The following is a 22,670-nucleotide window of genomic DNA, read 5'->3' as shown; positions in this document are numbered from 1 at the left end:
ATATGTGAAGGCCGGGATAGCCTGGTTGGTAGGGCACTGGGCCCATGTCCGAGAGGTCGAGGGTTCAATCCCTGCCGACCGAAGGCTCCCCGTGTAGTAAATGGTGACTGATGCTTGTTAAATCTGTCAAGTCTCAAAGTCCTCCATGTTTCCATAACAAATCAAGTACTGAAGGTACAAGGGTACTGAATTGGAGATTGATGGTTCTTTGATTCAGGTCGAAATCACGATCTGTGGATGAATTAATGGATGTATGAATGGGTCCGCTCTATAAACGGATGTGACGCATGGGTGTGGCAGAAGTCGAATTCTTGGCCATAGATGGCTCCAGTGGAAAACAAGAACAATCGCACCTCCTCTGCCTAAAATGACATACGTCAACAACAACAAGTATATGTGAACACTTACTTTGGTGTTTAGTTTAAATTATATTGCTTACACAACTGTGGTTGCTCAACACCAAATTCGGAGAGCTATTTTCAATGAAAATTTCTAAAGGGTTTAAAATTTTGTAATCATAGGAAATGTTTAAAATCATGGAAATTTTTATCAAATTATGTTTTACTGAAATTTAAAAATAGTTTTTCTTAACTGATTGCAACTGATCTTTTGATAGTCTTTAATGCAATACTTATCTTGCAACTTAAATAATCACTTTATTGTTTAAATATTAACACTATTTATTGTTATTGGCACTGCATTTATACTGCAAAAAATATATAATATATTCTTCTAGAGATCCGAATCTGATGGAACTCTCAAAGGGATTATATTTAACAACCTGTTGATTGCATGCAAGAATAAATGAGTTTGGAACAACCGTTGATTAGATTGAGCAATGGAGTAAAAACAAATACGACGTAAAAAGAGAATATAGTAGTTCCAAGAAATGCGAAAAAGTTTACTTCGTCTATCTTCTGTTCTTTACTCTTCGTAGAAAGTACTTTTTCTATAAAAGAAGATGCAAAGGATCTTCTTTTTTCCTTTTCTATCATACACTTGCTTGCTAAAACTAATTAAATATTCTTAAAAACTCTATAGATCCATTATATAAAAAAATCAATTTGTCACTTATTTTACCATTTTGAGAAAATAAATAATTTCTAAGTGAAACTGCCGAATATATATATATATATATATATGATTGAGAATTGTAAATTATTGTGAATTATAACTTTATTATGAATTGTGAGTGCGAGAGAAGGAACTGACGTGTNTATATATCCTTTTAAAATTAGGTGCCAATTGAGAAGAAGTTGAAGTATAGATAAATTAAATAAATAAAAAGGTTAAAAAAGTATAAAAAAAGGCTAAAAAAGTACTTTATAAAAATAATTAAACATTTATAAATTTTTCATAATATTTCCATTTTTTTCGTTCAGTTTATTTTTTTAAAAAAATACTTAAATTGTTATATTTTTGTCAGATTTGTTTGATTTTTTTATTGTATTTGATTGGATTGCTTTTTTCTTAAATGTTGCATTTTTATTTGAAAACTTCGAAACAGAAAACATCAAAAGGACTAGAAATGAAAAACTTTTAATAAAGGAAACTTTTTTACTTTTAATTTTCACTGTTAATAATATTGTCACTAAAAGCTGGAAATAAACTTTCAATCCTAGCACTTAAGTTGTTGCATTTAAAAATAATTAAGCAAACACTAATGCAAAATTGTAATATATATATATATATATATATATATAATGAAGAAAACCTGGAAAAAAGAAAAAATTATTAAAATAAAATGAAATATTGAAACATTTTTATGTGTTCTGATGATGATATTATATATTTTTATTATTTTGTTCCCCGGCTTTTTAATATTTCTTAAATATTTTATTTTAATATTTTTTTCATATCTTTTTATCAATCTTTATTATATAATTTTCCATGTTTTCCCGATATTTTTTAACGTAACATTTTCTCAACTACTTAATTAAAAGTCAGCAATTCTTGCATACCAAAAAAAAATGTGTTGGTAAGAGGTAGCAAAATTTATATTGAATGTTCTTATTATTTTTTAAGGAGCAGAAGTCTTTTCGTAGTTAGTATGTCTTTGCAATGTCATGTCTGCCATGTTTCAGCCCTCTCTACAAGATATTTAGTTTAAAGAGATTTTAATCTAAATCAAAAAGAGTATGTAATATTTGATGGAATTATTTAGCCAAAAAAAATTTTTTTTCTTTGAAATGTTGTGCCTGCTACCATATTTAGTTACTTAGTTACAGATATAAGGCTGAAATTTTGAAAAGATTGTCACTTTTTAGAACAAATTTTAATCAGGATATGGAATTTAAATTCTTAATTGCTAATAAAAATTCTCCTTACAAAATTTTTTAAAATTTATTTTAACATCATTTTCAATCATTATAATGCTATAATACCTTCTCAGAATACTATGTTTGCGAACTTACCACAGAAATTCAAGTAAATTATTTTGGAGGTTCAAGAAAACAAGCCATTTTACACACGAGAATTTTATATTTAAAAAAAAAGCCAGTTTTTTGCCTTGTTTTTTTTTTCTTTTACGCAATTTCATAGCGCCAAAATGATTATAGGCCAACTGCAATTTGGACTCAATATCAACCGATATTTGATCAACTTAAGAAAGTTCCAAAATTCGACACTTTTTTAGATTGTCCCACAGCGAAATATTGGTATCTTTTCCCTCTTGAAAAGTTCATAGCTAAGAACAATTTTAAATATGAATCATAGTCATCTTGGATCTATTGATGGGGTTGAAGCTGCTGTTAAGTGAGTAGGTGACCCAAGAAGTGTTATCAGGGTATAGATATACCTGATGCAAAGACCCTGTTTACTATTTTGAAAAATGAATTAAATATTTAAAAAAAGTTATATCTGTTAACATTGATAAATTTTCTTAGGAATTGCAAATTGATTAATGTAAGAGAATAATGAAGATTGAATATTATAAGACGTTCTTATAATTTCTTTTGATCTAATACAAGAGCAAATAGAAAAGGTAAACTTTTAATTATGTTTTCAGTACTTAATGATAAAACATTACTTGAAAAAAATTTTAGAATGTTAGCACACAAACACAGATTTTAAGAAACTAAGCAATGCTTTTTAAATTTAAAAATCTTTATTTAGAGTACAGTAATTACCCTATCGTTACACTAATTTCCAATTTATATTATTGCTTGCTGAAATTTAAGTGGTTTAATTTTGCTAAACATGTCCGGAAAAAGGCAGGACAATTTTCAACAAATCTGAAAAAAATATAACAATTTAATATTTTTCTAAAAAAATAAACTGAATGAAAAAAATGAAAATAACATGAAACTTTTTTAAATGTTTACTTATTTTTATAAAGTCTATACTTTTTTAACCTTTTTATTTATTTTATTCATCTGTACTTCAACTTCTCAAATGGCACCTAATTTTAAAAGGACCCATATGTGTATATATATATATATATATGTGTGTGTGNTGTTGACATTCACCGGTGAAAGTCGACATTCTCTTGATTTCGGTCATTCACGGTATTATATATATATATATATATAATGCATATATATATATATATATCAAGATTTAGCTAATACATTATAATAGCATTAAATTTTTATATATCCGTTTTTGTTTCGTCTTCGTTTAATTTCGTCTTTGCGGAACATTTTGTATATAAGTGTTATCATTAATAGCATAAATATTGTGACACCGCATATTATAAGAAAATAGATTTATTACACATACGCTTGTTCGTTAGGATCTGTATAATATATAACAATTAAAACAAATATAAGATTAATGATTTAAGTATTATTCGAAACAGGTCAAAGACACAAGAAAAGAGTAATTTTCTGTTGTCGCAACACCTAAAATTTTTATTTTGAGCATATATATTTTCCTCCCACTGTCATAGTTTGCTTAAAAAAATTGCGCATAACTTTCAGCAATGGCTGAAAAATTTACGAATTTAATAGCGTGTTTGTGATACTTAAAGATAAAAAAGTTAAAGTTAAAACTTAAAGTTTTTCTCAATGCCTTTTTCTTATTTCAAATATCCGAAGCATTGATAAGCAAGCGATGACCGCAGAAATTAATGTTCAAAGTACTGCAAACTTTTACAAACTATTTACGTTTACAATTTACCAGTAAGAAAAGGAAAAGTTGGTTTCGAATAGTTTAGCAACTCAACATTAAAGTTATAAGTATAAATGTGGCTGAAAATTTCCATGCCGAGGAAACTGAAATAAAAACTTAGTTTTTGAGCACGCCACTCTATTTTTTTCTTTATATTATAACATAAGCTCATTATGTAGGAAAAGAAACAAATTAAAAATTTCAATGGAAAGTTGCAAACAAAACGAATTTAATGCCTTAGCCGAAGTCTGAACAAAATTGTCTCTACTATAGTCGCCGACTCCATTTAACATCTCTTAGAGGAAGGAAGGCTTCTGCACTGATCAATTTAGTAGTCCGACGTAAAGAATATAAACTCCACAATGGGGAGAATTCGAAGTATGTCATTACGTTTGGGATACTAAATTGAACAGTGGGGAAAACGTGCGAAATATATTATTACGCTCGGACTACTAAAGGGTCGAATTTCTCGTTTATGGTGATGGACCACTTCCATCAAAATCCCTACATAAAAACTCAACCCTATCAACAAATCGGTTTCTTATTAATTTTCTAGTTGCTCAGTTCGAGTTTTCCAATCAAATTTTATTTTATAGAGATGGTAATTCCTTATGCCTAGTTTTATTACTTGAAAAATGCAATTGCTTCACCAGGGCTATCTTTAACGGCTTTATTAATGTTAAAAATGTCAATGAATAAGAGGAATAAGGATAAAATACGAAATTGACAAAAATTCATAAGTATTTTAAAGTTTTAAATAATTTTGGATATTTTCTTAATTAGCAATAATTCATTTTAATAATAAAATACGATAAAATCCTGAATGTTTTATGTTAAAAGAAAAGAACAGACATTAATGATTAATTTAACGAAAATTCTTTTTTAATTTGTATAAAATGATTTCTTTAATTCTTTATTTAAAAAAGAAAATTTTAAAATCAGTTGGACTGATTTAAATCAATCCCTAAAGTACTTCTTCCTAAAGTACTTCGAGTAAGATTCTTTCCTAAAGTACTTCGAAAATATTATTTGCGTTTAAGTGCTCTTTTGCTTTGATTTTCTGAAAATGAACTGAGCTTAATTTGAAACCTAGCACCTCGTTTACCGGCTCTAATCAAGGGGTCGAGAGTAATACACATAAGGACACGAGTCTTTTTCTCCAAGCACTACTGACTTTCGCCAATCAACATGCTTCCTCCCATATTGTCAATCCAGCTTTACAAGAATTTTACTTTATGCAACTTTGTTACTCTAGTCCTCTCTCTCTCTCTCTCTCTCCTTCTTTTTTCCGCAAGTGCTTGTGAAAACTTTCATTCTAAAATTCCAGTAAAATTATTAAAAAAATTCCCTTTCTGCTCAATTATCAAAGGTTTGATGCTTAGCAACTCAGAAGAGTATTTGTATGTATGATGAAGGGATTTTAAATAAATAACGAAAGTGATTTTAACGTGCCCAAAAAATTACAAATATTTTTTCAAGTATAGAGATTAGTTTCTTGAAGTATAGAGGTTAAGGCCAAAATTAATGCAAATAATTGTTAAGTATGTAATAAATAAACTTATAAAAACAGAAGCTAATAAGTTTTGTAATATTTTTCTTTCTTTATCTGGTCAAAAATCATAATAATTACTTCGTCAGACAGAAATAAGTGGCATAGTGCAGTATTTTTTTCTTAAGAGAAAAACCATAACTATTTAAACACAGACCGCAATATTTAATCACTTATTAAACTATTAACACTTTTTTTATGTAAAAGATTTTCTATTAGACACACAATATATTTGTATTATAGGTAATGCAAATCAGTATTCATGAGCAAAGTATTATGTATATGCTTGTTCGTTATGTTTTGTGTATGTTTGTACATGTTTTGTGTATGTTTGTACATGTTTTGTGTATGTTTGCCATGCTTGTGTATGTTTGTTAGGTTTGTGTTCGTTATGTAAGTATACATGTATGTTGTTGCGTATATGTTGTAAAAATAACGGTCATTCTTTAAAAAGAAATTGCACTGTAAAACATTTTCAAGTGACTAACTGGACACCAAAAATTGAGGAAACTACTTTACACCAAAATGGTGTTCCACAAAATATCCCACAACACCAAAACCAAAGGTAGTTTAGCGATACATCTACAATGTTCAAAATTCTAATTACAGTAAAATATCATATTCACAATTATCAGTTACTTTTACGAAATAATATAATAGCAGAATCATAAGTTTATAATGCACATATATACACCATTTCTTAAAATAAAGTTACTTTTTTAAGCAAACATACACACATCACAAGCAAAATATCAATATGAAATTATCTAACTTTTAAGAGAACATGCATATCTTTATTATGCAACTAAAATCATATATGCATTTTATAATATTATGTATGAGTAGTTTGTCAAATCAATTCGAAAAAATAGAAATTACTTGGCAAATAATTTAAATTTTAATCTGTATTTTTTATCAATTGGTAAGAAAATTAAAAATTACTTGGTATTAAATAGGCTATGACCAGTTTTTCAACTCAATCTGATAAAAAAAACTCACATTTTGTCAGTACAGTTCATGTAAAAAAACCGCCATCTTGGCCACCATATTGTCACTAGCCTCAGATTGCACAACTATTCGCCTTTAAATTTCTAATGACGGTCCAAAGGCATTTATTTAATACTTGAAACATGTCCTACTACTATTTTACACAGTAATTTAGTTAAATAATTTAAATAAACTATAATTATTCTCCAAAAGTGCAATCTTCTTCATCAACGACCTACAGATTGGTGTTATGGTTTAACTACACCCTTTAAGAGTATGTATGAACGCTCGATTTGGTATTAACTTTAAATTAAGTAATCATTCACACAATTTTTAGAGTATTTCAACACCTAAGTCGGGTAGTTATACAATCGCAGTTTTTACCGTGCAGTTTAATATGAATCCCAAAATGCAAAACACTACAAAAAAATCAGAGGAAATTTTGCAATGGCTCCTCGATTTTTGGACAAAATCGAGTTTACAAAATGTTTTTTAAGTATTTTTTGGCACATTTCTAACAATTTGATGCTTAATCTTCAATATGAAACTATTTTCAACTGAAGCCCACGTTGCAAAAAATTATTTAAAAAAATTATAAATATTCAGCACGTAAGATTTTTACGGATTTCAGTTTATTTGATTTTTTGGATAAAATTAAATTTAGTACGCTTATGCTGGAATTTGCGAGACCTGCAAAATTTTGCCTTAAATTTATCTTTTATTCGACGTATATCTTGGTCGGACTCTGACTCTAAGTAGTCCTATGTACCTCGGACTCGGGTGGGATAGAATTCAAATTATTCGAGCTCGGACCTCCGAAAGCAAGCCCGAACTCCACTCTAATGGATAGTATGACACTTAACAGACCAGATCTCATTATAAAGCAGTATAAGAAGTGTTGTTGTGTTTTTCCTTTAAAGTTTTGATTTTAAAAATGTTTATGTTTGGATACCTAAAACAACTGAATTTTTCATACATTCAGATTATTTGTAATTGTTTGCCATATACTTAGATATTTTTTTACAAAGTGCTTTAAGATTGTGAAACAATATTTATAACTTAGTTGATTAATATCAAAGAAATTTAAAATTCAGCAACCAAATGTACAATAAAATTTATCAAACCAAACAAATTTACATGTTAGCAAACAAATGTACAATTAAAATTACCATATTAAACAAACTTAAAAGGAAAAGAATTAGATTGAATTAAATATATTTCTCAGTTATTTTTTATAATTCATGAAATTTCATCAAAATCAATATTTCTCTTAAATGCCTATTGAGTAAAATGTTTAAATTTTTGGCTCTTACATTGCATCTCACGATGTGAAATGCGATTGCTTACACAATTTAACAAATTAAAAATTGAACATCTATTATTCTTAAGGAGAAAATGAAAATGCAAACTGAGGGTAATGTGCATTGTTATTAATTAAAATTAATCTACCTTTTGAAATAATTAAGAACAAAATGAACAGTCATGCGGTATAGCATTAATTAAGAAAACAAGCAAAAACAAAGAACAAAAAAAAATCACCCTCAAGTTTCAACATTTAAAATTTTATCTCAAGATACGATAAATTACTAAAAACTACTTAATTGAAAAAATATAAACATACAAATGAATCTTTTAAAAAAATATGCAATCATCTGATAAAATCAAACTATTTATAAGACATCTCATAATTGATTTTCTTATTACTCGGTTTACTTTGTCTTCATTAAAGAGTATAAAAGAACCTAGATAATTACACTGCGTAGCAATTCCGAAAATGTATTCACCCTTCACTGACCCCAAATGGTGAAGTTCCCAAGAAAAAAAACCTTTTTTATTCTCCCTTACACCCACCTAGTCATCTCGCTGTAAGCCTCCCCTGAGGTAAAGGAGTAAATCAACTTCGATCAAGGCATCCCGATAATTTAATGAAAAATACAATTTAGTGATAAATTAGATGACCACGTGTGTCTCAAAGCTGGGGCGGCATGTATGCAAAACCATTTTACTGGCTCAACAAGTTGCGCAAACAGCGTAGGACTATGCTTCTGGGCTACAATTGGGGTGGTTAAAAGGAATATATAAGGAGAACACATCGAACTGTATTTATTCTTTAGAGAACAGCCAATCGAACAGTTAAGAATACCAGTCCTGGTAAGTTTTAAAGATTTTCAAGTTTGAAATATTTAACGAATTCTATTGCTTAATAGCACTCTTCTTTATCGATACATTTTTAGTATGGCTAATTATTAATTGTTTTAATTAACAGAATGCTGTGCAGGGTCATTATTAACAAGCCATTTATTTAATGAATACTATTAAAAGATGCATTTGGAACATCGAGGCAATCAGTTGGAAGGAGCTATTAATAAATTTGCTTTTGCAATATTGCTTGCGCACATTGCAATAATGGCATATTAAGAATGTGCTTTGTAAAAGGGTTTTATCGAATACTTATATGTAGTGAAAAGGTCTTATAAATTTTTTAAAAGTATTTATATTTGACAATATTGTCGGAGTTAATATTTAATGATACTACTATCAAATCTTTTTTTTAAAAACTTAAGGAGTCTTATTTGTTATATAATATGCTTTGAATCCATTTATTAATTAATCTATCTTTTAAGGAAATAAATTGAAACTGTGCGTAATTGCAACATTTTTTGATGTAATCCCAAATCTAATTTATTAAAAAGATTTTATTATGCATTAAAAAAATTATTAATTTTACTGATTCAACGCATCGTGATATAATGTGTGTTTTTTTATAATTTACTGTATTAAGCGATTTTTTTTTGCAGCGAGTATTTTTAAAAACTTTTATTCTTTTTTTAAAAAATGCATAAATAATATTTTAATGAAATTTTGTCAGATAAATTGTAAACTAACTTTATCCAAAGGCACAAGTAAAACTAATTATTCTTATTTAAAATTNTTTTTTTATAATTTACTGTATTAAGCGATTTTTTTTTGCAGCGAGTATTTTTAAAAACTTTTATTCTCTTTCTAAAAAATGCATAAATAATATTTTAATGAAATTTTGTCAGATAAATTGTAAACTAACTTTATCCAAAGGCACAAGTAAAACTAATTATTCTTATTTAAAATTTAAAAAATAACACTAGTCCAGACTATTTTTAGTCGTTTTAAAATGGCACTTGATTTTAATAGATACTTTTAATTCGTAACGCTTAAAACAATTAAATTCCATGTAGAAATTTATAAAAGTAACTGTTATTGAATAAAATATAATTCAATGCAATTTGCAGAGCTAATAAACATTGTTGCACTTTTTCGCGAGACGATTATCATAAAATATAGCAAAGGATTGTGTTATTTATTATGCATTTGTCTTTATGATAAGAAATTCATCATAGCACTTATTTCCATGATTTGTGAATTTATGAAAATTGTATATTCAAAATTTTACCACAAACTACTACTTTTGTACTACAATTGTCATAATCCTATTTCATTAAAAAAAAACTTCTACATTTTTCTAATTTAAAAACAACCTATACAACATAATATCGTTGAAACCATAATTCAAATAAATGACCATAATTCAGATAAATTTTACAAAAATTAGGTACAACAAAAACGTTTCATAAAGTTCTAGAAACGTTCATAAGTTCATGAAACAATCAATCATGAAACAATCTGTATTTTCAAATATGTTTGAAATATTTGAAGTATCTGAAAAATATTTAATAGATAAATAAATTAAATTTCAAGTATGATTAGCAATTGATACAAATCTGTGATCTAAGTTAAAAGGTTAGAGCTTAACACAACTGGTAAATCTAACAATGACTGAGAAATAATTTTAGAAAAAATATACAGAATTCTTTTATTATTCAAACGAACTTGACTTATGTCTAAAAAATATATAAAGTATTATGTAAGTTTCATAAAACCATGAAATGTAATGAAGATAAGAAAAATATGTAAAAGATCAGACTTTCCGTCAAGTTTTCATGCGAAAATGATTGTGAGAAAGAAAATCCCATCCTTTTTCCTACTTAGCTCAAATTTTAATTTCTATTTGATGTTGAAACTCAAATAGCAAAAAATAAGAATTATAATTTTATTTGAATTTTTCTCAGCTTTTTTTAATTTAAATATTCTTGCGTTACCATTTCTATTAAGGTTTATGAACAATTTCATTTTTAATAAACTTTTTAGGATGTTTGAAAACAAAAATTTTATTCTTAGTATTAAGATTGATCTTTCGCTCTTAACTATTTACGTTTAATAGAACTAATTTAGATTATGTTTTTATTAATAAAATTGAAAGAATAGCAATTACAAAATATGAAAAAGAAAAGTTCTCTTCTCATGTTCTTTATTCATACTCATTCAAGATGTTTCTAGATAGACTTTGACGTTTAGTGCATTTTTTTAATCAGTGACACTATTTTCGTGTAAAGTTTGTTTTGCATAAAAATTCGTTCCCCTATTAATTAATTTTTTGAAGAGATTTTGATATTTTTTTATAACCCCAAGAAAAATGCCTTAAAAAGGGTCTGTTCCATACGCCAACAAGGCTTACTATGCATATTCAGATTCATATAACAATTATTTCCATGAATTATCAGACTTGAATACAGTTAATACTACCAGTTAATACAGTTGAAAATTTTTTGGATTTTTTAATGCATTTGAAACATCAAAACATCTCAAAAAAATTTAAATATAGATGAAATGATGTACAAATATTCAAAATTGTCCTGCTAACTAATAATATAAATCATCATAGCAATTACGGGCACTTCAGCTCCTTATGTGCCCTGGCAAACCTTAAAAGAAGAAATGAATAATGCAGGAAAAACGGAGAAAAAACGGAATGCAAGGAAACAGAATGCGCAGAAAAAAAAATTTGGTAACATTTGTAAGATAGTGACATTTCTAGCAAAAAAAATAAACACAATTTTGGTTAATAAAATTTTTAAAAATACAATATTTACACAATTAAGTGATATTGCCGCTCATGTGGTAACGGTTTTCCGGAAATTCTGGTTTTGATCATTATAGTTCGTATTACTACATCTAGTAAAAATACAAAACTAAAATATAAATTTAACTGATTAGATAGTTCTTATGCCACGAACCAAGGTAATCAAATCCAATCAAGGAACCAAAAATTATGAAGTTTTGCCGCATTTACCAAATTTTATCTCATATTAAAAAACCATATTTCATTGTTACTTTTTCCAAAAATCATTACCAAAGCACGTTGGTCAAAATTACCAAAGCTTTATTAGCTTTCTAGTGCTTTCTTAAAGCCAGACATATGGTAAACTTTACCAAATTATGGTAGTTTTAACCATATTTTTTCTTCTCGGTGCAACTTCAGTGTTATGTGCCATCACTTTCAAAGCTGTTTGACCTCATTCATTATTAGGAAATTTTCTGCAGGCATCCTTCATTCAATTTAGTTTATTTAATAATTTCCTAGCTGCATAAATTTTATACAGATTGCTATGAATTTGCGATCTACTTTAGTAGGTTTGAACTTATTCTAATTCGAGTCAAATATATTAATCCAAAAATGAGTTTTTTAAGATTTATACCCTATATATGATAGAAAATTTCATTAAATGTATGAGTCTAGTCAGTGTAACAACTTTATTATTTACAAAAAATATCAAAGGAAAACTTTTTAATTTAATTTATTACTACCATAGAATAATGAACAAAGTAGCTATATCATGTATTATTATTTTTGATATGGGCACTTGATATTGTTTTAAAATACTGGGATACATAAAATGGACATAATATCCTCATATTTCTTTTTCTCGTAATTTGATCCGGAATTTTTTTACACACTTCAGTAAGAGTAATACACATTACAATTACTTCTGTTAAAATTCGTTTACAAATTTTAACCAAATTAAATGATATTTTAAAAAATTTGTTGAATTATAATGAAATCAGTTTATAATATAANTTTTTCCTACTTAGCTCAAATTTTAATTTCTATTTGATGTTGAAACTCAAATAGCAAAAAATAAGAATTATAATTTTATTTGAATTTTTCTCTGCTTTTTTTAATTTAAATATTCTTGCGTTACCATTTCTATTAAGGTTTATGAACAGTTTCATTTTTAATAAACTTTTTCGGATGTTTGAAAGCAAAAATTTTATTCCTAATATTAAGATTGATCTTTCGCTCTTAACTATTTACGTTTAATAGAACTAATTTAGATTATGTTTTTATTAATAAAATTGAAAGAATAGCAATTACAAAATATGAAAAAGAAAAGTTCTGTTCTCATGTTCTTTATTCATACTCATTCAAGATGTTTCCTGATAGACTTTGACGTTTAGTGCTTTTTTTAAACAGTGACACTATTTTCGTGTGAAGTTTGTTTTGCATAAAAATTATTCCCCTATTAATAAATTTTTTGAAAAGATTTTGACATTTTTTTATAACGCTAAGAAAAATTTATTAAAACGGGTCTGTTTCATACGCCAACAATAGGCTTACTATGCATATACAGATATATATAACAATTATTTCCATGAATTAGCAGACTTAAATAATCCCCGGTGAATACAGTTGAAATGATTTGGATTTTTTAATACATTTGAAACATCAAAACATCTAAAAGAAATTTAAATATAGATGAGATAATGTGCAAATATTCAAAATTGTCCTGCTAACTAATAATGTAAATCATCATAACAATAACAGACATTTCAGCTCCTTATGTGCCCTGGCCAACCTTAAAAGATGAAATAAATAATACAGTGAAAACGGAGAAAAAACGGAATGCAGGGAAACGAAATGCGCAGAAAAAAAATTTTGGTAGTGACATTTCTAGCAACAAAAAAAAATAAACACAATTTTGGTTAATAAAATTCTTAAAAGCACAATATTTACACAATTAAGTGATATTACCGTTCATATGGTAACGGTATACGGGAAGTTCTGGTTTTGATAATTAAAGTTCATATTACTTCATTTAGTAAAAAATACAAAACTAAAATATAAATTAAACTGATTAGATAGGTCTTATGCCACGAACCAAGGTATCATGATAAAAATTATCAAATTTCATAGCATTTACCAAATTTTATCTCATATTAAAAAACCATATTTCATTGTTAATTTTTCCAAAAATCATTACCAAAGCACTTTGGTCAAAATTACCAAAGCCTTATTAGCTTTCTGATGCTTCCTTAAAGCCAGACATATGGTAAACTTTACCAAATTATGGTAGTTTTTACCATATTTTTTCTTCTCAGTGCAACTTCAGTGTTATGTGCCATCACTTTCAAAGCTGTTTGACCTCATTCATTCTCAGGAAATTTTCTGCAGGCATCCTTCATTCAATTTAGTTTATTTAATACTTTCCTAGCTGCATAAATTTTATACAGATTGCTATGAATTTGCGATCTACTTTAGCAGGTTTGAACTTATTCAAATTCGTGTCAAATATATTAATCCAAAAATGTGTTTCTTAAGATTTATACCCTTCATATGATAGAAAATTTCATTAAATGTGTGAGTCTAGTCGGTATAACAATGTTATTATTTAAAAAAATATCGAAAGAAAACTTTTTAATTTAATTTATTACTGCTATAGAATAATGAACAAATTAGCCATATCATGTATTATTATTTTTGATATGGGCTCTTGATATTGTTTTAAAATACTGGGATATATAAAATGGACAAAATATCCTCACATTTCTTTTCGGATCTTGCTTAGAGCATAAAAGAAAAAAATCTTCAAAATTTTCAGAAATAGCTGCTATAAATTTTCCAAAAAGCAGAAGTTTTTATTTCAAATATTTTTATTTCAAATATTTTTACTTCATTTATGAGTGTAGTCTATTTCATATAGCCCTTTTTAGAATTCGTATTTTTTTAATTTAGTTTGTATCTCTGTGTGTTAATTTTAAAAAGTTTAGCATGTTTCTTTTAAAAGGATTATTTCAGTCTCAAAATGTTAATAAGACAAACCATCAGCTATAACTATATGTAAAGCACATTCAAAAAAACTGTGACTGTTAAAATAAAATTAAAACCAACATTATTTCCCACACACCTTGTTTTGTGAAGATTTTCACTTTTCTTTAAACAAAAAGAGTTTGAAGAACTTTCTTTGGTTATTTTTCTCACATGAGAATTAACAAAACAAAGCAGTGATTATTTTTACACTGGTTTTTTTTGTAACTCAACAGTTAATGAAATTTCTGAAAATCATATATTAATATTAGCTACACTGTATGAAATTATGGTATAAAGTACAGATGCTAAGAGAAGCGTACTTTTTACATAATAATCACAGTAAAATCAAAATATTTTACTGCAAAAATGGATTTTACGGATGATTCACCCAAAGTGCCGGGACTTATACCGTAATTTGATCAAGAATTTTTTTGCACACTATAGTAAGAGTAATTACAAGAGCTTCTGTTAAAATTCGTTTACAAATTTTGACCAAATTATATGATATTTTAAAAGATTTGTTGAATTATAATGAAATCATATATAATATAATATTACTAACTGAATAATTTTTTACAATATTATTTAAAAGAAATAAATAAATACGATTAAAATAATAAGTAAACAATTAAAATAATTTTTTGCAGTTTATTACTAGCAAAGTTTAGTTTTTATGCGTGATTACTTAAAGAAAACTTACCTAAGGTTATCTTTGAATATCTTCTGAAGGTCAATAAAAAATGCCCAATATCTTAGCTAATGTTTTTCAACCATGACCCAAAAATATTTAATTCAATGCTCTTTTAATGGAATATCACATTATTTTGGTCATTCAAAGTTCATGAGTAAAATGAATCGATCATAGCCTTGCGTGTTTCGTTGATCTTGACCCCATACTGTCTTAATAGTGAGAGACAAAAGACATAAGGTCTTTTCTAAGAAAATAATGTTTTTCTAATATCTTAATAAATATTGAAGAGAAATTTATTAGTTCCATAATTTTTTACATAGACTATTCAATAACTGTTAGCAGATGCAACAAAAAATCCGAACTATTTTTTCTTTTTAATAATACATTGACAAAAAATAAGAAAAAAATTCTCATGAAGTGTTCATCCAGCAAATTAAACTTATTAATGCATCTTTATGCATTTAATATTATTTTTTCACTTTAATTTTCGATTGTTATTAATTATTTAGGGACAGATTTTAAAACTATAAGTAAAAAATAGAAGCATTCCTTTTTAAGAAATTTTTTCACAATTTCCTTAATATAAATTATTCTCGGTTTGTTTTTATTTTAGCAATATTTAGAATAATTACAAAAATACTTTTTTTTAAATATTTTTTATCAAACCTTATCTCTCTGGATAAAAAGGTCTGTTCAAAATTATCAGAATATGGTGAAATTCACCGTATTCTGGCTCCATAGAAACACCAAGAAGCTCGATAATTTATACCGAAACTTTGCGGATGATTTTGATAAAACTAATAAAATAAAATTTCATAACATGTGATGAAATTTGGTAAATGTTGTAAAATTTGGTAATTCTATATTATGATTCATTAAAACTTGGCATAAATACCATTTATTCGGTTAAATTTATTTTTCAGCTTTGTATTTTTTCTAAATGGGAGGTAATAAGAATTATAATCTTGAAAACTAGAATTTTCAGAAAACCGTTACCATACGAGCGGAAAAATTACCAAATGAATAGTTCAAATACCGTATATTTTTGTCTTATTTCCTAGAATTATATTTTTTTTCTCACCAGAAATGTCAGTACCATACCTTACGATAATTTTATCAGAATTTTTCATCTTTGTGCAGAATCAAGAAACACTGCATATTTATTTTCGTTTCTAATAGGTAATAATATTTTTAAGACATTCGGAAACACTCTAATTTAAACTCATTTTTTGAAAAATCCACAATTATGCCTTGTTTGGTGAAAACAATATTTAAAAAAAGTTTTTAGAAAATGAATTTATTTTTACCGCAGTGATTCAGAAAAATATTTTAAGATAAGGATTACATATTATAAATAAACATTTTCTAAATTAAATGATTAATTGCATTTTATTTCAGTGAAAGAAAAAACTTCAAATGTCTCAATATACATCTACCGTGTTAGTTATTATGATCTTCATAATGTATGCTTGCAATCCAATTGAAGCTGGTGGAAGAAAACCTCCCTTTAACGGAAGTATATTTGGAAAGAGATTTGTCCGAGATATGGGTAAGTGCTATTTCTATAACCGTGATCTGTCATTATTTGAAAAAAAATATGGTTTTATATAACTAAACTGTAAAAAATTACAGTACAACAAAAAATTACGTAAATCTAATTTTTACTGTAATATTTACTGAAAATTACTGAATCACAGTAATTAAATAAATATTGCGTCAGACATGACGAAAAAAAATTTATGGTCAAAGTGCAGATTACAGTAAAAGGGGATTTTATGGTAAAATAAACTTTACGAATGCTGAGTCCACAGTACCAGTACCTTTTTTGTTTTAATTCAATCCGGAATTTTTTACAGTGTACAGTGAAGAAGCTTTGATTTCTAATGCACATTCCGGAAACTTTTCACTTCCGACGTATTAAATGAAGAGATAAAAACCTTTTATGAGAAAATTATTTTTCATTGTGTGCTATGTATGTTGAAATATTATTATAACAACAAATAACCCAGTAATTTTAAAAAAATTTAAAACTAATTTGTAAGAGTATTTGTTCATTTTTATTTTTTAAACGATTAATCATAGGATGTAAGTAATTATAAATAGACTGATTATCTTCATCAAGAAATATGAAGACTGAGAAATAATTCTTTTTATAAGAACCAAGCAAAAAAGCAAACATATTTCTTCTAAAGTAAAATATTTACTTGCAGATGTAGATAGCAGAGGAAGTGACTTCCGTCATCCTGCATGTGATTATGTGTACGATGCTTGTAACCAATGGTACACATCTGGTCAAGATTCTACGTAAAACTTCAAATTTGTAAGTATATTCAATTTTCTTATAATTTTTAAGCAGAAGAAAGCAAAAATTTAAAATATTAAATTTTGATCATACTCTTCTGCATTGCATGCTCTTCTGCATTGAGTTTATATGCGTATCTTTCACATTAAAAACACGGTATTCAATATTTCAATAATGGCACACACAGTATCTCTATTTTGGCATTTTTGACAGTTTTTCGAATTTTAAATGACCTATTCCCTTTTGACTTCCTGAATAAGAAATAAAAATAAGTATTTTACATATAAAAATGTACTACTCCACTTTACTTGAAAATTTTTGACATGAGATTTGATTTCTTATAGCTTATAAATTAAACATTGTTGGAACTTTATTCTAAAACTACGGTAAAATGATCCGCAGCTTAATTAATAATCGTCCTTTTATTAATTGAAAAGTTTACGGTTGGGAGCATTTCTTTACATTCACGAATTTGAAACCGTTTACAACTAGTATTGCTAAATTGTAAAATTATACGATTTTGTAACCATCTACAATTGCCATGGTTTCAAAATCTTAAAAATGAAATTTAAATAGACATTGCAGACAGAGTTGAGGTAGACATAGTTAAATAGACATTGTGGTTGAGTTGAGGTTTGCCAAATGGAATGTGTTTAAAATAGTTTATTGTATCTAGCCATCTATCGTGAGAGTTGACAAATACTAAGCTCTTTTGTGCAATGCAGCTCTGTGATGCTGCCACTTACGCCTGAATGATAGTTTCATATTTCGGTAGTCTAGGGTCACCAATTTGGAAGTGAATGATACTAGAAAGTCTGCAAGTGCTGAAGGATTGAAATAAATGTTTGATATCAGCGCTGAGATTCGATAGTGACATCTATAAATTTGCCCTTTTAGCTTATAGTATGTACCCAAAGGCAAGGAGCTAAGTGATAAGTGGATAAAATTTCGGCTGTTTAATTGTATTTGTCAAAAACAGTCAAAAAACAATTTTTCTCTCAGTCAGCAGTTTGAATATCATATTTTTATGGTTAGTTTACTATTTTAGTTGAATTAAGTTGCAATTGAATAAATTGTTATTTAACCATTTTTTTCTGAGAAACTTCTAACAGTGTAGTGGCATTAAGCTGGTTTAAGTACCATCATATTCAGCATCAAAGTCAAAAATCATACTTTTTAATAAAAGTTTACTTATAAAATTTATATCTTCTAAAATATTAGTCTTACGCCAAAAACTGAGAAACACTTGCATGCAACAAGCAAAAACTTTAGCCTTTAATTAAGCTTTTAGCTTAGCCTTTTGTACCCCTGTTTCGCTTAAAAGTTCCCAACCTTTTTCAGTTACACCATTTTAAAAATAAGAAGACTAGACATGTTTTAAACGATATGTGTAACACGCTTCAATTATAGTTATTAATTATAGTTTTAATTATAGTTCTAAATTTATAGTTTAAAGATGCATTTTCAGATTTTGAACATACATAAAATAAATCTTCAAGCGATTAGAAACAGCAAAATAAAATCACTGGACAAAAAAATTACAACTTTTCGAATTTAATAAAACATTGACGTTAGCAAACAAATAGTCTACACTGTATTTCATTTTTATCCAAATAACATGACCTATATCTACAACTGTATTCTTGATATTTCTGATTATAAATAGCAACTGTAATCTACTCAAAATTTTCTGGTCCTGGTTTATCTATTTTTTTTCAAGCATGAAAATCACACTTTTAATATCTACCAAGTGTATGAGGCATTTCACATTACTTAGCCGGAAATAAATATTGGGTTGGCAAAAAAGTAATTTCGGTTTTTAGTTTCAAATAAAAATAGATTTTTCTGTACAAAAAATGAACTTTAATTAATCAAATATGTTCCATTCTGTCCCATAACCTTTCGTCATTTTTCTGGCAACTTCATGATTCATTGCTCATAGAACCGCTGTTCTTATCAGTTGAGATTTGAGCTCATCATTATTAATGAAATTTTGCCATTTAAAAAGTCTTGTGAATTTTGAAATAAATGATAATTGAATGGTACAAGGTCTGACTATATGTGTGGGGTTAAATCATTTTCTAACCAGGTTCCAATAATTTTGTACTTATTGCTAAAGATGTGTGAGGCATTGCATTGTGGAGATAGAATATGATTCCTTTGTGATAGACCAGGTCTGTCCTTTTTTTCTTTGATTGATTCCTTTTATTATGCAAGTTGCTGGCAGTAAATCTCTGAGTTCATCGTTCGGCTGTTTGGAAACAGCTCAAAATACACAACAATCTTATATTACTACCAAATTGACACATGATCTTTTTTCTGACACCTTTCGGCTTTTGATATGGCTTGCACTGTTTCATCCGTCACAAATACTGATTCGCTGTATTAGAGAAATTTACTTCAATTCTTAAATTAATAATTCAATAAAATTCAATATCAGATTTGACCAAAATTGCTCAACGAAGCACATTAAGAATCAAATGAACCATATTGTTATATCATTTGTAATTTGTCTATACTGTTATATCATTTGTAAGCAAACTCATAGAACCGGATACAGTAAGATGACCCGGATTTTTTGTCTTTAACTACATCATATACACGCGAGACTAAATTTGCCCCTTAAATACTTGTCATATAGCTATAAATGGATTGATGTTCTATTCGGCGATGGAAGAAAAACAGTGCAATTAGGATAATCCAGACGCCAATAGTTATTAATGGCATAATATAAGAAAGATCCGACACGATGTTTTTAATGGTCAACAGGCTGGAGCTTTGCTTATGCTCTAGGGTTCCTTTGCATTCAATAGCTATATCAACTTGCAACAATAGCTATATCAGAGCTAATCAGTTGGCTATCAAAATACAAGAGGAAGTTATTTACTTTCTTTCAGATATCTATTAAACGCGGCTGATGTATAGGTTTTCCAACAAGGCAATGCCAGCGCATATAAATCTACTCCATAATATAATGATTTAAAGCTAAAATTCCTACAGTCTTCCATTACTCCCCACTTAGTCGTGACTTAAATCCATAGAAAATGTTCGGTATATCTTATTACGAGATATATTTGAGAACAGAAATCTGTACTTATCAGCACTGCGAGTGAAAGAAGACATTAGAATAGCATTATTGAACCTGAAGAGCATGCCAAGCCTTGTCCTTTCAATCAAACACGGTGCGTTCCAATTGATTAAAAAAACGTTATAGCAATTCAATTGTTAAATTTTTTTTACTTAATTTTCTTTGGATATATATTGTGCAAACTATTGTCTATGTCTAAAATTTAGTGGCATATGAAGCTGGTGAAAATCTGAATATTTATTTTTTTCTGCTTCAATTTATTTCATTTGTATACTTTTCTATCAATTTACAAAACATTCAGTTAAATAATTGCAAAACAATATGAGCCTGTAAAATAGTAAAGTTTAAATTTCGTTTTAATTATGTATTATCCATGCTATTTTTAAAATTAATGAATTAAAATCTCGTTAGGTAAAGTAAAATTGGTACTAGTACTTCGTAAAATTAATACTTTTTTAGTTTCATAAAAAAATTAATATTACCGCAGTTTAAAGATATCATTAAAGCAACAAAAATAAGATTACTTCTTATTACTTTTCGTGTGTACAAATAAATTACTTTATACCTAGATATTTAAGATTATTTATAAATAATATAGTGCCTAGATGCAACAAGAAAAAGCCTAGATCAATATTTATCGATAGCAAAATGCTCACTATGCTGTTTGCCTTGTGATTGGTCACAATCGTTACTATTAACAAGAATGGTAAAATGCCCATGATTTTGAAGCTACAAAGGACAAATATGCACAGATTCTCCATGCGAACTATTTTGAAATAATACATTTTGAACTGCGTTTTATTAGCTTTAAGATAAAAAATAAGAAATATTACACAATTAATTGCATTTTTATTTTCTAGGTTTTTTAAACTGAATAGGTTCAGAAAAATGTTCTAGATTTAGAATTCAAAGAGACAGTTTTGTATTGTGTTCACGCATTTCATGAATAATAAAAGTTTAAACCTGGAGATCGCTTGCGTCTTTATTAAATTAATTCGATTGTATTGCTTTACTTGTGATTGGTCACATTCGTTACTATTAACAAGGATGGTAAAGTGCCCATGTTTTTGAAGCTACAAAAGACAAATATTCACAGATTCTCTATGCGAACCATTTTGAAATAATACATTTTTGAACTGCATTTTATTAGCTTTTAGATAAAAAATAAGAAATATTACACAACTAATTGTATTTTTATTTTCTAGGTTTTTTTTAAACTGAATAGGTTCAGAAAAATGTTCTAGATTTAGAATTCAAAGAGACAGTTTTGTATTGTGTTCACACATTTCATGAATAATAAAAGTTTAAACCTGGAGATAGCTTATGTCTTTATTAAATTAATTCGATTGTATTGTTTTGCTTGTGCTTGTAATTTTTTTTCGGAACACAATTTTGTATTTTAGAAAGTACCTAAGCAGTCGGAAGTAAAGTTTGCATACTTTTTAACTACGGCAAATATACATAAATCAATGAAAGTATCATTCTGGATTTGCAAATTTTGCATTTTTAATTTCTTTTTTTGGGTTAAAATGCTTCAACACATTAGTATTAATATTTAATTTAATTTAAAATGCACCTATATTTATTGAAATGTGACTGCTCCCAAAGATCGAGACAAATAAACACGTCTGTTATAACTTAATATATCTCAAAATCATTTAACAAAATGAAAATGAAAACTTTTTTTTCAGTTTCACACCTCATTGGAAAAAACTTTTGCATTTCTTTGGGTGTTTTCTTAAATAAACTCAGAATACATTGTATTATCAGTTTAACTACCTAAAAAATAACAATTATTGTCTATATTTTAAAAAAATTGATTTTGAATCTTCCATTCGTTAAAATAAAGAACATTCGTGGCCAAAGAGATTTTATTTTTATTTTTGTTAAAAATGCCGTCACTGTAAATCATTGAGCTTACATAGCTTTGAACATATACATTTAGTTTTCGAATTCAGTAAAAATATAAAAACCAATTAAATA

The 22,670-nt window shown here is 27.3% G+C and overlaps 1 protein-coding gene across 2 annotated transcripts; it reads left to right on the top strand.

Moving 5' to 3' along the window:
- Positions 1 to 8,646: 8,646 nt before the first annotated feature.
- On the top strand, positions 8,647 to 22,002 carry LOC139427073 (neuropeptide SIFamide). 2 transcript variants are annotated; one of them, XM_071187669.1, is made up of 4 exons: positions 8,647 to 8,797; positions 16,696 to 16,846; positions 17,508 to 17,617; positions 21,893 to 22,002. In XM_071187669.1, exons 2-3 carry the CDS (start codon positions 16,714 to 16,716, stop codon positions 17,603 to 17,605), a joined length of 231 nt encoding a protein of 76 aa, XP_071043770.1. In that variant the 5' UTR covers positions 8,647 to 8,797; positions 16,696 to 16,713; the 3' UTR covers positions 17,606 to 17,617; positions 21,893 to 22,002. The 2 variants fall into 2 exon arrangements, with proteins under 2 accessions (XP_071043770.1, XP_071043769.1); XM_071187668.1 differs by lacking the exon at positions 21,893 to 22,002 and adding an exon at positions 21,548 to 21,655.
- The last annotated feature ends 668 nt before the right edge of the window (positions 22,003 to 22,670 follow it).

The sequence above is a fragment of the Parasteatoda tepidariorum genome, chromosome X1, assembly GCF_043381705.1.
Source record: "Parasteatoda tepidariorum isolate YZ-2023 chromosome X1, CAS_Ptep_4.0, whole genome shotgun sequence".
In the NCBI taxonomy this organism is placed as follows: domain Eukaryota; kingdom Metazoa; phylum Arthropoda; class Arachnida; order Araneae; family Theridiidae; genus Parasteatoda; species Parasteatoda tepidariorum.
This window is presented reverse-complemented; position numbering and strand designations above follow the sequence as displayed.

Coding starts and splice junctions, on each gene's coding strand:
- LOC139427073 (XM_071187669.1), top strand. CDS start 16,714: ATGTCTCAATATACATCTACCGTGTTAGTTATTATGATCTTCATAATG. Junction 16,847..17,507: donor GAGATTTGTCCGAGATATGG/GTAAGTGCTATT, acceptor ATTTACTTGCAG/ATGTAGATAGCAGAGGAAGT.